General features: G+C 36.9%; 1 protein-coding gene and 2 long non-coding RNA genes across 3 annotated transcripts; 2 read left to right on the top strand and 1 right to left on the bottom strand.

Annotated features, from left to right (window-relative positions):
• Positions 1 to 2,273: 2,273 nt before the first annotated feature.
• Positions 2,274 to 5,808, bottom strand: LOC146717586 (uncharacterized). The gene is made up of 3 exons (XR_014923658.1): positions 5,748 to 5,808; positions 5,551 to 5,645; positions 2,274 to 2,545 (listed from the first exon to the last, which is right to left on the bottom strand). It is a non-coding gene; the product is annotated as an uncharacterized LOC146717586 (long non-coding RNA).
• On the top strand, positions 2,575 to 3,719 carry LOC146717587 (uncharacterized). The gene is made up of 3 exons (XR_014923660.1): positions 2,575 to 2,662; positions 3,138 to 3,257; positions 3,676 to 3,719. It is a non-coding gene; the product is annotated as an uncharacterized LOC146717587 (long non-coding RNA).
• A 2,837-nt stretch (positions 5,809 to 8,645) lies between the features above and the next one.
• On the top strand, positions 8,646 to 12,374 carry LOC146717585 (pregnancy-specific glycoprotein 22-like). The gene is made up of 6 exons (XM_085478164.1): positions 8,646 to 8,806; positions 9,199 to 9,519; positions 9,826 to 9,876; positions 10,337 to 10,606; positions 11,136 to 11,456; positions 11,640 to 12,374. Exons 1-6 carry the CDS (start codon positions 8,758 to 8,760, stop codon positions 11,903 to 11,905), a joined length of 1,278 nt encoding a protein of 425 aa, XP_085334290.1. The 5' UTR covers positions 8,646 to 8,757; the 3' UTR covers positions 11,906 to 12,374.
• Positions 12,375 to 13,119: the final 745 nt, after the last annotated feature.

The raw sequence follows: 13,119 nt of genomic DNA, 5'->3' as shown, positions 1-13,119 counted from the left end.
CAAACCACAGCGTGGATGAATAAGGATCATGGAGCAGTTTCTCACCCTTTTGCTAGTAGTATCAGGAACTCATGGTAAGATTGTCCTCAAAATGATGCCAAAAATGTACATTTGGAGTGTGAATAATTTAAACTCACAATCTTTTGAATGCATTTTTTCCAGCTTTCTTTCCAGTTGGTGAGACCACATGTAATCTCACCAAGAACACATGCCCGTGCACTCCTCTGACTGAAGGAACTGTGTATATCCAAGTGATGACTAATGCTAGTGGCTGTGAAATGAAGTTTTTGAAGGTACTTCCCATGGGGAACATAACTGTGTTCAGTCTGAAGAAAGAAAAAATAACAACAACAGACAAGGAATTTAACAACAGACTACAGTTTATAATCGAGAACAGGACACTCAAGATCACAAACATGCGGAGGAATGATTCAGGTCAATATACTGTTGAGGTCTTTAATTCCAATGGAGTCCTAGAGAAAAACATTAATTTCACCCTGGGTGTTAAAGACAATGGCAAAGGTGAAGGCAAGTTATGTAAGTTACTTATGATTTTATAGTTTTAAAGTTATTGTAAAGTTTATCACAAATCATATAAACGCCATCTGAGTAGAACTGCAAAGCACAGTGTACATCACTTGTGCAACATATAACAGAATTTCAAAGGAAAAACATATATCCACACTCAGACACAACTTTAATGTTTAAGGTTTCCAGATTCTTGAAGTGAATGAACAGAATGTGTGATATAACATCTGTGTATCTATTAGTATTACCAGTTATTTTAGTTACACATGGGCTGCTATTAATATTACTGATTTAATATTAAATTTTATGCTTTAAAGTCATACTGAAGCTTTCCACTTGGTCACCAATCATTATTAGCTGCACCAATGAGAAAATTAAAGTGTCAAGCACAAGTATAATAGTAGATGTGGTTGTGATTGTGCTGCTTTCACACAAGTTTTCCATGCAGCTTTTTTTGGGTGTCTAACAGCTATCATCTCTGGTGTTGTTTGGTGAGGTATAACAATATAATGTACTTTTTTTTACATAGCACAATTCTTAAGTAGCTTCTGCACAGAAAGAATAAAAAAGATTCAAAAATAAGAACAAGCTTGAATGAGAAACGATGAAAGAAACAAAAAAAGTTCTGAAGACCTGTACTGAGGTCAGTTAATGGTATTTGTGTTTAAAAAAAACTCCTGCCAGATGCATTATTGTTTAAAAAAACAATAATACCTCATTCTGAGATAACTTCAACATGAGTATGCGGTTAAATTAATTATAGCAATGAGAATTTTAGTTATCAAATTATATGGAAAAGTAAATCTAAAACTATCCTTTGCTTAATCCTCTGTTTTTCCCATTTTGGAAAATCACTGAATAACTGATATTAATCCATTAAAAGGTTTTTTTGTTTGTTTGTTTGTTTTTGTTTTTTTGTAGAAAGGCTACAGGTTATGTACAACATTTAACATTTTTTCTATTTGATGATGATGTGACTGTAAAGCTACAGTGACCGACAGCAACTACTACTTGGAGGGCATTGAACAATGAAAATTGTCAATGTTTTGATTGTGTTTATTTTGTTTATTTTTTCTGTTTATTTGCAGGTGTGGAAACTTACTGTGATGGCAGACAGGATGGAGCTCTGTGTTATGGAGCTTTGGGAGGAACTGTGGACATCCAGCTGATGGACAGCACCTCAAAAATAACAAGATACAAACTGTTAAAGAATTCATTAAAAATACTAGATGTCAGAAATAATAAGGTTATTTCTAATATAGTACAAGATAGATCAGTCATTCTCCCCTTTAATGGGACATTTAGGCTCAGTGACCTGAGCAGGAATGACAGTGGTAATTATACCCTTCAAACCTTTGATTCAGATGGAAGATCAACAGGCGAGCAGACTTTACAGTTGTTTATTAAAGGTAAATAATGAGAGTAAATTTTTCTCCGATTGGGAAATGATGACAATTTGTAGATAGAAATTTAACATTGTGAAATTTATTTTTCATTTGAGACTATAACGAATTAGATTTTGATGTAAAATCTAAACATATTTTTTTAACCTTTTGTATTCAAGGTAAACATTAATAGTAAATATTAAATGTTAAAATACTTTAATAATAATAAAAAAATAACAATAATAACTATCCTCTATGGGAAATTGACAACAATTACACACACACACACACACACACACACACACACACACACACACACATATATATATATATATACATATATATATAAAAACACACACATAATAGTTTTTTGGTAATTTATATATTTCACAAAATTTCATGTATTTTGTATTTTCCCTGTTCTTCATTGGACAATATAAATAATAACGCGCATCTTAAAATCAATAGTCATCTGTGTCTATTTGTCTCAGCTCCTGTGTCCTCTGTCCTGCTGGTCTCTGAGTGTCTGTCCCTGGGAGAGAGGAGGGTGTCCTGCTTCTCTGAGGGAGGGGACAGTCTTCAGTACAGCTGGACTCTGGATGGACGCACACTGACAGATGCTGAGCTCCTTTCTGGAAATAATAAGACAAACATCATCACTCTGAAACAGCACGTCTCAGGAGATCTGGTCTGCTCAGTCAGGAACAACGTCAGTAATGTCTTCAAAGAAGAGAAAATATCTATCTGTGGTGAGTGAACACATTATTAATAAAAGCTAAATAGCAATTTGTGTTTATTATGGGCACTGTAAGGTTTTCATAAATCTTTCGATTGTTTGCTCATTTCTATTGTTTGCACATTAGTCAACAGGGCACAAATATCATATCCATCCATTCCATTCTGCTTATCAGGGTGGTGGAGAGGGCTGGAGTCAATCTCAGCTATCTTAGGGCAAGAGGCAGGCTACACCTTTGACAGGTCCCCAGACTGATTTAGGGCTAACACAGAGAGACAGACAACCATTTCCACTCATACCTATGGGATATTTACATTAACCAGTTAACTTAACCCAACTGATCTCATGAAATCAAAATGTCAGCAATGATGACTGGTACTTTAGCAAATAAAAATGGAGTTTTATGAAGTGGATTCACTGATGTTTATTTTCTTTGTTGTTTTCTTCATTTGTTGACTTATTTGTTTTTATGTCATTTATTTTTGCAGCAGTAATTTTGCTATTGATGGTTCGTGTCCTCTCAGCACTCGTGATTTTCTTAGTTGTGGGTATAGCAGTCATCTGTTTTCAGAAGAAGAAACAAAACAACATATCTGCAAGACAAGAAGGTACAAAACTTTCATTGTGCTCACTGCACTCTGGTTGTTTATTGCTCTTTTTATAAATTGATAATACATTTAAATATATAAAGAATAAAATTTGCTCTTGCTTTTTTAAAAAAACAAACAAACAAACAACCGTTTTACTTTCTTAAATATTGATAAGGAATGTCTTGATGCATGCTCAGTTATTCAGTTAAGTAAATCCCAAAAGGTTGATTCTGATCATGTTGATAAAGAAGTCATGTGAACTCACAAAAAAGACAATTTTAAATCAGTTTGTGTGTGATTTTTGCTCAGAATCTGAAATGACATTAAAAAATGTTTATCATTTCCTGTTTCTTTTTAACTCCTGTCAATCTGCACAAGTCACACTATTGTATTAATGACTTACTGAGCTTTATTTTATCTTCTTGTTACTCTGCAGAGGAAGAAGATGACGAAGTGGAGCAAAGAGCAGCAGTGAAGGTGTCAGACACAATATGCCCAAGTCAAGACTAAAAAGCGATGTAGGCACACAAAACCGACAGGAGGTGATTGCTTGTATGCCAAGGCCCATAAAGGTAATTTAAGTGATTGCTGAGTTTAGGTGGGCTGCAACACTGAAAGTCCATGGAGGAGAAGGTGATGGAAAGATACCTAAAGGTTTTTCATTTAATGTGATTTCACATCAGACTAATCATCAAAGCTCATTAATATTGATTTTCATTACCGGTACTTCGAGTTCCAAATTACGACAGGGCATCAATGCATCCAGTCTTAGAGTCTTAGATTCTCTCTATATTTAATTACAGAAGCACTGTATGTGTTTTCTGCATTTGTATTTTGTTGAAGGTCTGATGGAACAAAGACTGTGATTGTAATGAGGGACTTTCTTTTAATTTGAAATTGACTAGTTTTTGACTTTGTAATTGTGGAAATTAATCATCAGATTAAACTGTTGCATGACTGCAGTGCAACCAGTACTCTGGGCAGTGATAAAACATCCAAATTCCAGCTTCTCTTATAGAATTATTATTTTTAAAGAATAATCAAACACATTGTGTTATTTGGTGTCATCACTACTAAGCAGTACTGGCAGTTAAACAAACACACATTCTTTATACATTTAAACACAAATCAGATCAGATTTCTTTATATGCCACCAAATCATAACATCTCATGAAACATCACACAGTAAAACCTTAGAGTATTGTAGATTTGTGCACTGCTAAACTACTTTTTATAGTGATTAAAATAAGCATCAGTTTTGGATCTATGGGCACATGCGCAACACAGTGGAAGCCTTTTTTCACTTACAACAACCTATAAATGCTTTGAATACTGGACAGTAAATTGACAATAAGCTTCAGCACGAATATCAAAGAGATCTTCAGAGTCAAGATAACATTTAATCAGCTCAACTATGCTTTTATAATTATGTTCTTGCTTTTTTATTCAATGTCAATATTAGATAAACAACAAAATGCACATGTAGAGATAAATTTGGAGACAGTGACATTATTCTTTTTTGTTTAAGATTGTATCATTGTGCATTTGGTAATTTACAGAAATATTTAGATATACTGAAATGCACGTCTAACATAAACTTTGAGATGGTTGAATGATGTTGATAATTATTGTGTTACTGATGTCTTTGGAGTCTGTTTCACATCCACATCCTATCAGCATTACTGATGAACAAAGCTCTAAAGTTATTAAATATTTAATACTTTAATCTCGTTGACTTTTTGCATCATTTTTAAAATAAAAAAAACAAAAACAAAAAACAAAGGTTTCAGTGAGCTATCCTTATAATTACAGATCTCACATCTCTTTCAATAATCTTTGGCTCCAAAGGCTAATAACTACTTTGTGTTGAGCATTTAGGATTATTAAAGTAAGCATGATAGTCAGTGGTGAAAATATTCTCCAAGCCTACTATTGATACTGATAGTAAAGCAGACAGTCTCATTATTGACAAAATTAATTGTGTTACAGTATCTGTGAAAAATGCGCAGAAAAGTGCACATTGTTTTTTGCATTTGCAGCCTGATATTCCAAGATCATACATTACGTGATAAAAAACCTAGCTGGACCTTTTATGTTGGAAACAGTTACACAGACTTTGAAGGCTACTACTTTTGTGTGCATTTTCTGTTTCACACAGTTTAGTTTTACTTATATCAGCTTTTTGTTAGATTTAAGCACTAAAATCTCAAGATTAAATCTGTCCTATTAATAACCCTTTACCTTAAAAAAAAAAAAACAATGGAGGTGTGCCGAAGCAGCTATGTATCTACAGCTTTTTAATAATACTTACTTTTAAACTGTTACCAAATTCCACACTTGAATAGAGAGAAACAGCTTTAATCTGAAAACAGTCATCATCCCAGTCTGTGCTCCTGATAACACTGTCTGTTGTGTACAGAGAAGTGAAGCAACATAAGAGGTCAGGTAAAACTCAACACGCCAGCTCATCATGTATTTAAAGGGTTAGTTGTATTGGCAATTACAGACCATGTTTGTGTTTCAATCCGATCCTATCATGAAAAAATGGATACAGGAGGCCAACTCAAGGGGTTCAGCACAGCAGGATAGATGCAACAGAGCAAGGGAGAAACTGCGAAATGGAGATCAATGATATCTGGGACCTGGAAAGCATGGCAGGGAGATCATGAAGTTGTTTTGTTTTTTTTGGTACCAGTGTTGGTTATGGAAAAGGAAAAGTAACAGGTGAGTACATGTGAGAGAGTATACCCCTATAATACTGCTGTAATGATTTCTAAAGCAGTAAGACTGTTATGGACATGAATGCAACATACCGTTGGACCGCTAATTATAGGGAAGGGTCAAAATATAACCAACGCTCTTCATGCTAAAAGCTGCATCTGCACCTGTGGTTTGTGTAGTGACCCTTGCTGCTGCTTCATTTCCTTGTGGTTACAGTGACAAACGTTTCTTTTATGTTGAAACATGTAACCTCAACAAATTGGACTTTTAAAACTCACTGAGCAACACAACAATCATTAATGTCTGTAAATGTGTTTTGAGCAAGTAATATGTTATTTAAATGTCTCAAATAAAATATTTATAGCTTAATTATAAATTATAATGACTGTCATGTCTGTGTTAAATTGGAATCAAATTTTTCATTAACTTCTTTTTTTTTTTTTGGTTAATTTTATTCAAATGTAAAAATTAAAGTCCATTAATTAGTTGGACAATAAAATGACATGACTTGGTTTGGAATTTTAGTGTCACTAAATTGATAAACAACTTCTCTCTCTTCTCTCTCTGCAGTTCTATTATAGCTACATCCTGCCTATTGTGATCAATGGAAACCAATGACAACTGTGTTCAGTAGTTAAGATTAAAAAACTGTGAAGCAGTCGCATCCTGGATGGTCTGTATTTACCACAGGAAACATGGTCAGTGAAGGCTGGGCCTGTTTGTATCTTGGTAAAGTATAGGACGTTGTCTGAAAGTTGCCAGCTGAGTCAAAAGAGGCTGAATAGTAAAGAAGCACAGAAGCTATGTTTGGATTGTAGGTGATGCTATAGGAGACTCTTAAGGTGTATAATTATTTAAAACCTGAATCAGGTGTGGCATTAGGTACAGTTACTGAATACATTTCGAAACCTGGTGTTTTATACATAAACACAAAGCTGAGAACAAAAGCAAAGTTGAAAACCAACTCAAAGACACTTTAAAGTGATCACCTCAGTGATTCGTCTGTAAAAACATGAACAGGGTTAGCTGGTGAATCAGTGCTTCAAACACACGTCCGCATCACTGCAGCCGCTGCACTAATCCGTCTGTTGATCTCCGGCTCCCTTCCCCCATCACTCGCGAACAAGACCCCGAGACCATGGAAAAAGACTTTCGGACTGCCTCGAAGAGATTCTGGCAAACCGTCAGGCGTCTCAGGAGTGGAAAGCGGTGCTCTACCTGCACTGTGTATAGTGCTGGCGGAGCGCTGCTGACTTCAACTGAGAAAATTGTCAGGCGGTGGAAGGAATACTTCGAGGACCTCCTTAATGCCACTGACACGTCTTCCGAGGAGGAAGCAGAGTCTGGGGATGAGGGGAATGACCCGCCAATTTCCGGAGGCGAGGTCACTGAGGCAGTTAAACAACTCCTTGGTGGCAGAGCCCCTGGTGTTGATGAGGTCCGCCCCGAGTTCCTGAAGGCTCTGGACGTTGTAGGGCTGTCCTGGTTGACATACCTCTACAATGTTGCGTGGAGATCAGGGGCAGTACCCCTGGACTGGCAGACCGGGGTGGTGGTCCCCATCTTTAAGAAGGGGGACCGGAGGGTGTGTTCCAACTACAAGGGGATCATACTCCTCAGCCTCCCTGGGAAAGTCTATGCCAGGGTGCAGGAAAGGAGAGTTCGTCCGCTAGTCGAACCTCGGATACAGGAGGAACAACGCGGTTTTCGTCCTGGTCGCGGAACACTGGACCAGCTCTTTATCCTCTCAAGGATACTTGAGGGTGCATGGGAGTTTGCCCAACCAGTCTACATGTGTTTTGTGGACTTGGAGAAGGCATTCGACCGTGTCCCTCGGGGTGTCCTGTGGGAGGTGCTGCGGGAGTATGGGGTGTCTGGCCCGTTGCTACGGGCCATTCGATCCCTATACAACCGTTGCAAGAGCTTGGTTCACGTTGCCGGCAATAAGTCGGACTCGTTCCCGGTGGGTGATGGGCTCTGCCAGGGCTGCCCTTTGTCACCGATTCTGTTCATAATTTTTATCGACAGGATTTCTAGGCGCAGCCAAGTGGCGGAGGGTTTTCACTTCGGTGGCCTCAGAATCTCATCTCTGCTTTTCGCAGATGATGTGGTTCTGTTGGCTTCATCGGGTGAGGGCCTCCAGCTCGCAGTGGAACAGTTCGCAGCCGAGTGTGAAGCAGCGGGAATGAGGATCAGCACCTCTAAATCTGAGGCCATGGTTCTCAGCCGGAAAAGGGTGGAGTGCCCACTCCAGGTCAGGGATGAGTTCCTGCCCCAAGTGGAGGAGTTCAGTGTTTAAACCTTGAGTGATCCCCTATCAATTAGTGAATATTGTGTACAATACTGTGCATGGATAGTTAATGTCCAACATGCTATCTGACAAGACCTGTTTGGAATACATAAATGATGTGGATGAGTGAGTGACTACTTTCGGTAATATACACAATGTTGCAGAAAATAAACATTATCTCAAACATTTTTAGGCAGAAAAAAATTATACTTAAAAAAATTGAAAATGGTCAGACCTGAATACCATGAAAGGGTTCATTTCACTGCTCACACATGTATTCAATTTATATTCGACCACTAGATGTTGCTTTTGAAGACCCTTTTTTTTTTGACAGTTTTTTTTCTTTTCTTGATAGCAAAATGGGGATCAAATATGATGTCACTTCCTTTCATCCTCTCAGCGTGTGAAAAGTGAAGTACCAGCTGACAGCAGCGTGTAGCACACACACTTCTGTTATTGAAGGAAAAGTTGCTGACTGGATCATAAGGGGCTGTACAGTGAGCAGACATGGAAGCTGTCATTGGACTGTTGTTTATGTTACTCGGTGTCTCTTATGGTGAGCTACTAAACTTTTTGTTCTTCTTCATTAATGCTTAATTTTATAATAAAAAAAGAGGTTTTGCTGCCACGTGATCTGGCACCATCAATAAAATTAAGCTGAATTCACCAAAAGATTTGTTGAACTGCAGTTTATGAGTTTTATTTTAACACTTTAAATGATTTTTACTTCCTTTACTTATATTTCCTTAAAGATTAACGACACATTCTGAGATCATTTTAATGTGAAAATGCGTAAATATAGCTATGACATATAAACTCATTAAATAACATGTAACCTTATTTTCAGAGTCCTTCGGGGTTTACATTTTGACTAAATTAAATTCAGACACTGATTTTATCATCTGGGTTTGATTTTGACTTTGTTCATTTGTTCACTTTTTTTTGCAGGTGTGATCACTCATTGTGATGGCAGACAGGATGGAGCTCAGTGTTATGTAACTTTGGGAGGAACTGTGGACATCCAGTTGATCAATAGCACCTCTGAAATACCTAGATACCAGTTGTTAAAGGATTCATTAAAAATACTAGCAGGGAGAAATAATACAGTTATGTCTAATGCCATAGAGCATAGGTCTCTCATTTTTCCTAGTAATGGAACATTTAGGATCAATGACCTGAGTAGGAATGACATTGGTAAATATACCCTTTTAACCTTTGATTCAGATGGAAGAAAATCAGGCGAGCGGACTCTATATTTGTTTACTCAAGGTAATCTTTTTTTGGTTAATAAAGCTGCTACTTTATATAAATATAAGATTTTTTGGTAATCTTTATATCTATATATATATCTATATATATATATATATAGCATTTTCTGCTTTCTCTGTTCTTTTTTAGAGACTATCAAAATGAATTTGAACAAAACAATAGCAAATACATTTTTATCTTACTTTATATTTAATTTTTTTTTAACTATTTAACTAATATGGAGCTGAAAAATACAGCTATGAGAGGTGAACTTGTTAAATAATAAGTAAAAGAATAAATTGTTTACTTTTTTGTTTTCCTTTACAGGTGTGGAAACTTACTGTGATGGCAGACAGGATGGAGCTCAGTGTTATGGAGTGTAAATGTCCAGTTTTGTTTATTGATCTAAGCCTGAACAGCGACGCGTAGTGTCCAGTAGAGGGCTCTGTTGTTTAGTTAGCGGCAAGCTGCACTTCCAGCTCAGACCGGTTTTTGTGGCGCACATGTCCCAGTAGGCAGCTCTCAATGAAGCGTGAAGCAGCGTGATACCGGACTCTAGCAAAATTAACAATTTGCAGCCCTTGGAATGCGGAGCGAGGTACATGTTTTAAGTTGTATTTGTTTGCTTAACTGATATTTTGTTGTATTTTCTGCATTATTTGAGTTCATATTTGTAATAAGCGTCTAAGAAAATGTATTTTGTGTTTCTGTTTAGTTTTCACGGTGCATTGGTGCACCTCAGCACTGTTAGATTCTGAATGAATCTCAAAGTAAAAATTACTGCACCCGTCGAGGCTCTCTCTATTTCTTCCTTGGTCCGAGGGACTGCTACATGGAGCTTTGGGAGGAACTGTGAACATCCAGCTGATGGACAGCACCTCAGAAATACCTAGATACCAGTTGTTAAAGGATTCATTAAAAATACTAGATGTGAGAGGGGATAAGGTTATTTCTAATACCATTGCACATAGATATCTCATTTTTCCCAGCAATGGGACATTTAGGATCAATGGCCTGAGCAGGACTGACATTGGTAAATATACCCTTGAAACCTTTGATTCAGATGGCAGGACATCAGATGTTTGGACTCTACATTTGTTTATTCAAGGTAACATTTTCCCTGTTGGGAAGTGATGCTGCTACTTTACATACATTTGATAAGATTTGCAGCATTTTTGCACAACTATCCCCTGTTTCAGGAGTACTCAAACCTTTTCTTTGTGGGTTAAAATTTCCTCCATTTTCACTTCCTGCATTCATTTTCAATGAATAACTGCCACATGAGAACAGCTTCCGAAAGTCAGTTTTTTAGACCCTAAGAACAGCAAAAAAATTGAGGTTTTGCATAACAGTTAGATACATATTCTGTTTTTGATTGCCAGCAGGCCTGAGTAAACAACAAACTACTACTAAAACAAAATGACAGTAGCCACAAAACCACTATTTCTGCTGATGGAATTCAGTCATTAATTTGTGCCCACCTGTGGGAACCATATGAAAATAATCATAAATAATCATGAAGCTTACAAATTTCTGTTCATTGTAAACATTTGCATATGCTACTGCAGTCTTTCTGGTAGTAACTTAACACTCAAAAGTTTGACAGTTTTGCTTTTTGTCTAATTTTTTATTTGCAGGTGTGGAAACTTACTGTGATGGCAGACAGGATGGAGCTCAGTGTTATGGAGCTTTGGGAGGAACCGTGGACATCCAGCTAGTGAACAGCACATCTGAAATACCTAGATACTACTTGTTAAAGGATTCATTAAAGATACTAGATGTGAGAGGGAATAAGGCTATTTATAATACCATAGCACACAAATCTCTAATCTTACCCAGTAATGGAACATTTAGAATCAGTGATCTAAGCAGGACAGACAGTGGTAATTATAGCCTTATAACCTTTGATTCAGATGGCAGATCATCAGGCCAGCAGACTTTACAGTTGCTTATTCAAGGTAATTCCTTTTCTTCTCAATAATAGATATAAATTTAACAATGTTTTGCTGATCTATACAATAAATATAAAAAATGTTCAGATGCATGTATTTTATGCTTTCCCTGTTCTTCATTTGAGACTGTAAAGAATTTTCACAATTCTAGTTTTTAAATCTAAACTCATCTGTGTGTGTTTCTCTCAGCTCCTGTGTCCTCTGTCCTGCTGGTCTCTCAGTGTCTGTCCCAGGGACAGATGAGGGTGTCCTGTTCCTCTGAGGGAGGGGATAGTCCTCAGTACAGCTGGACTCTGGATGGACGCACACTGACAGATACTGAGCTCCTTCCTGGAAACAATGAGACTAACATCATCACTTTGAAACATCACATCTCGGGACATCTGGTCTGCTCAGTCAAGAACAATGTTAATAGTGTCTCCAAAGAACAGGAGATATCTACCTGTGTTGAGTGAGAACATTGTAAGCAGTATCTAATAATGAATCAGCAATTCAGTCACTGTAGTTTCACAGCAATCCAGGTCATGGTAGTCTTGAGAGCTAGAGATACTTGTACTTCACTCTGCCACACAAGGTGCCCAAGTGCTACAGCCTGTATTAACAATAAGTAAAAGGACTGTTCTGCTCCAAAACTGTTGCTAATTTTGACCTCACGTGTGAGACGACTCGTAGACATTGTGAGGTATTGCTTGTGCCTTGTGCAGAGTGTCCTACCTCAGCAGAAGGTGATATTATCATTATTCATGCCAGTATTTATAACTTTACTAATTATAGAATTATCTGTTTGTGTCTCAGAAAATCACACACAAATTATCACATACATTCACTTCTATCTGCAAAAAATTCAAATTAAGGCTGGCAAGAAACAGAGACACGATGCTGTTCATTTTGTCTGTATGAATTTATTAAAGACAGTTAATTGAACTCCTGGATTACTTCAGTCTTTCTGACAGTAGATTTAGGCCAGACTTGTATACCACCAGCATTTCAACATATCTTTCACATGTAGCATTTCTCACACCTGGGACTTTATATGAGTCAATTAGCCACATAAAACATTTGGAAGCACTGCTGCTTCTTTAAAGATCAAAATACCTCTTAACTAAATTTTCTGAGCACATTCCTACTAGACCTCACATCATTGGAAGGAAATCTTTGGGCAATACCTACTTTTGAGTGTACTCAAACATTTTGGTTTCAGTTTGAATCAACACACTATTTTGATTCCTCCATCAGAAGATTGTGGCTGTGGATAATACATGGATGCTCAACATCCTCTGCACCACATGCAGCTAAACGCTTTCTCCGATAAATGTTTCAGCTACATTGACACCAAAATTCTTTACCATCTCATACCACACCTATATTCATTTTATAATTTTATTGTGTTGTATTAGGTTTTAATCATTTTTTTTGTATTTTCTATAGCAAGTTTAACAGGTTGTTATGTGATAACATATAGCAACAATTCTTTTTCATATGGAAATTTTTTTAAAAAGCATTTCCACATGAAACAGGAATTTGTGTTTTACTGCAGTCAGTCTGAATTACTGAACTGAGATGATGATGGTAAATCATCCTGAATGTTTCTGTGTCATTTGTGTCAAATCATTATATTCCATTTTTGTTCAGTGGAAATACCCAAAAATCTACCTGGGAACCCACTGAA

Source organism: Copadichromis virginalis, linkage group LG2 (assembly GCF_057382275.1).
Source record: "Copadichromis virginalis isolate Kocher_CV1m ecotype Utaka linkage group LG2, C_Virginalis_male_GT1.1, whole genome shotgun sequence".
In the NCBI taxonomy this organism is placed as follows: Eukaryota; Metazoa; Chordata; class Actinopteri; order Cichliformes; family Cichlidae; genus Copadichromis; species Copadichromis virginalis.
Note: the sequence above shows the minus strand (reverse complement) of the source record. Positions and strands in the feature narration are given on the sequence as shown.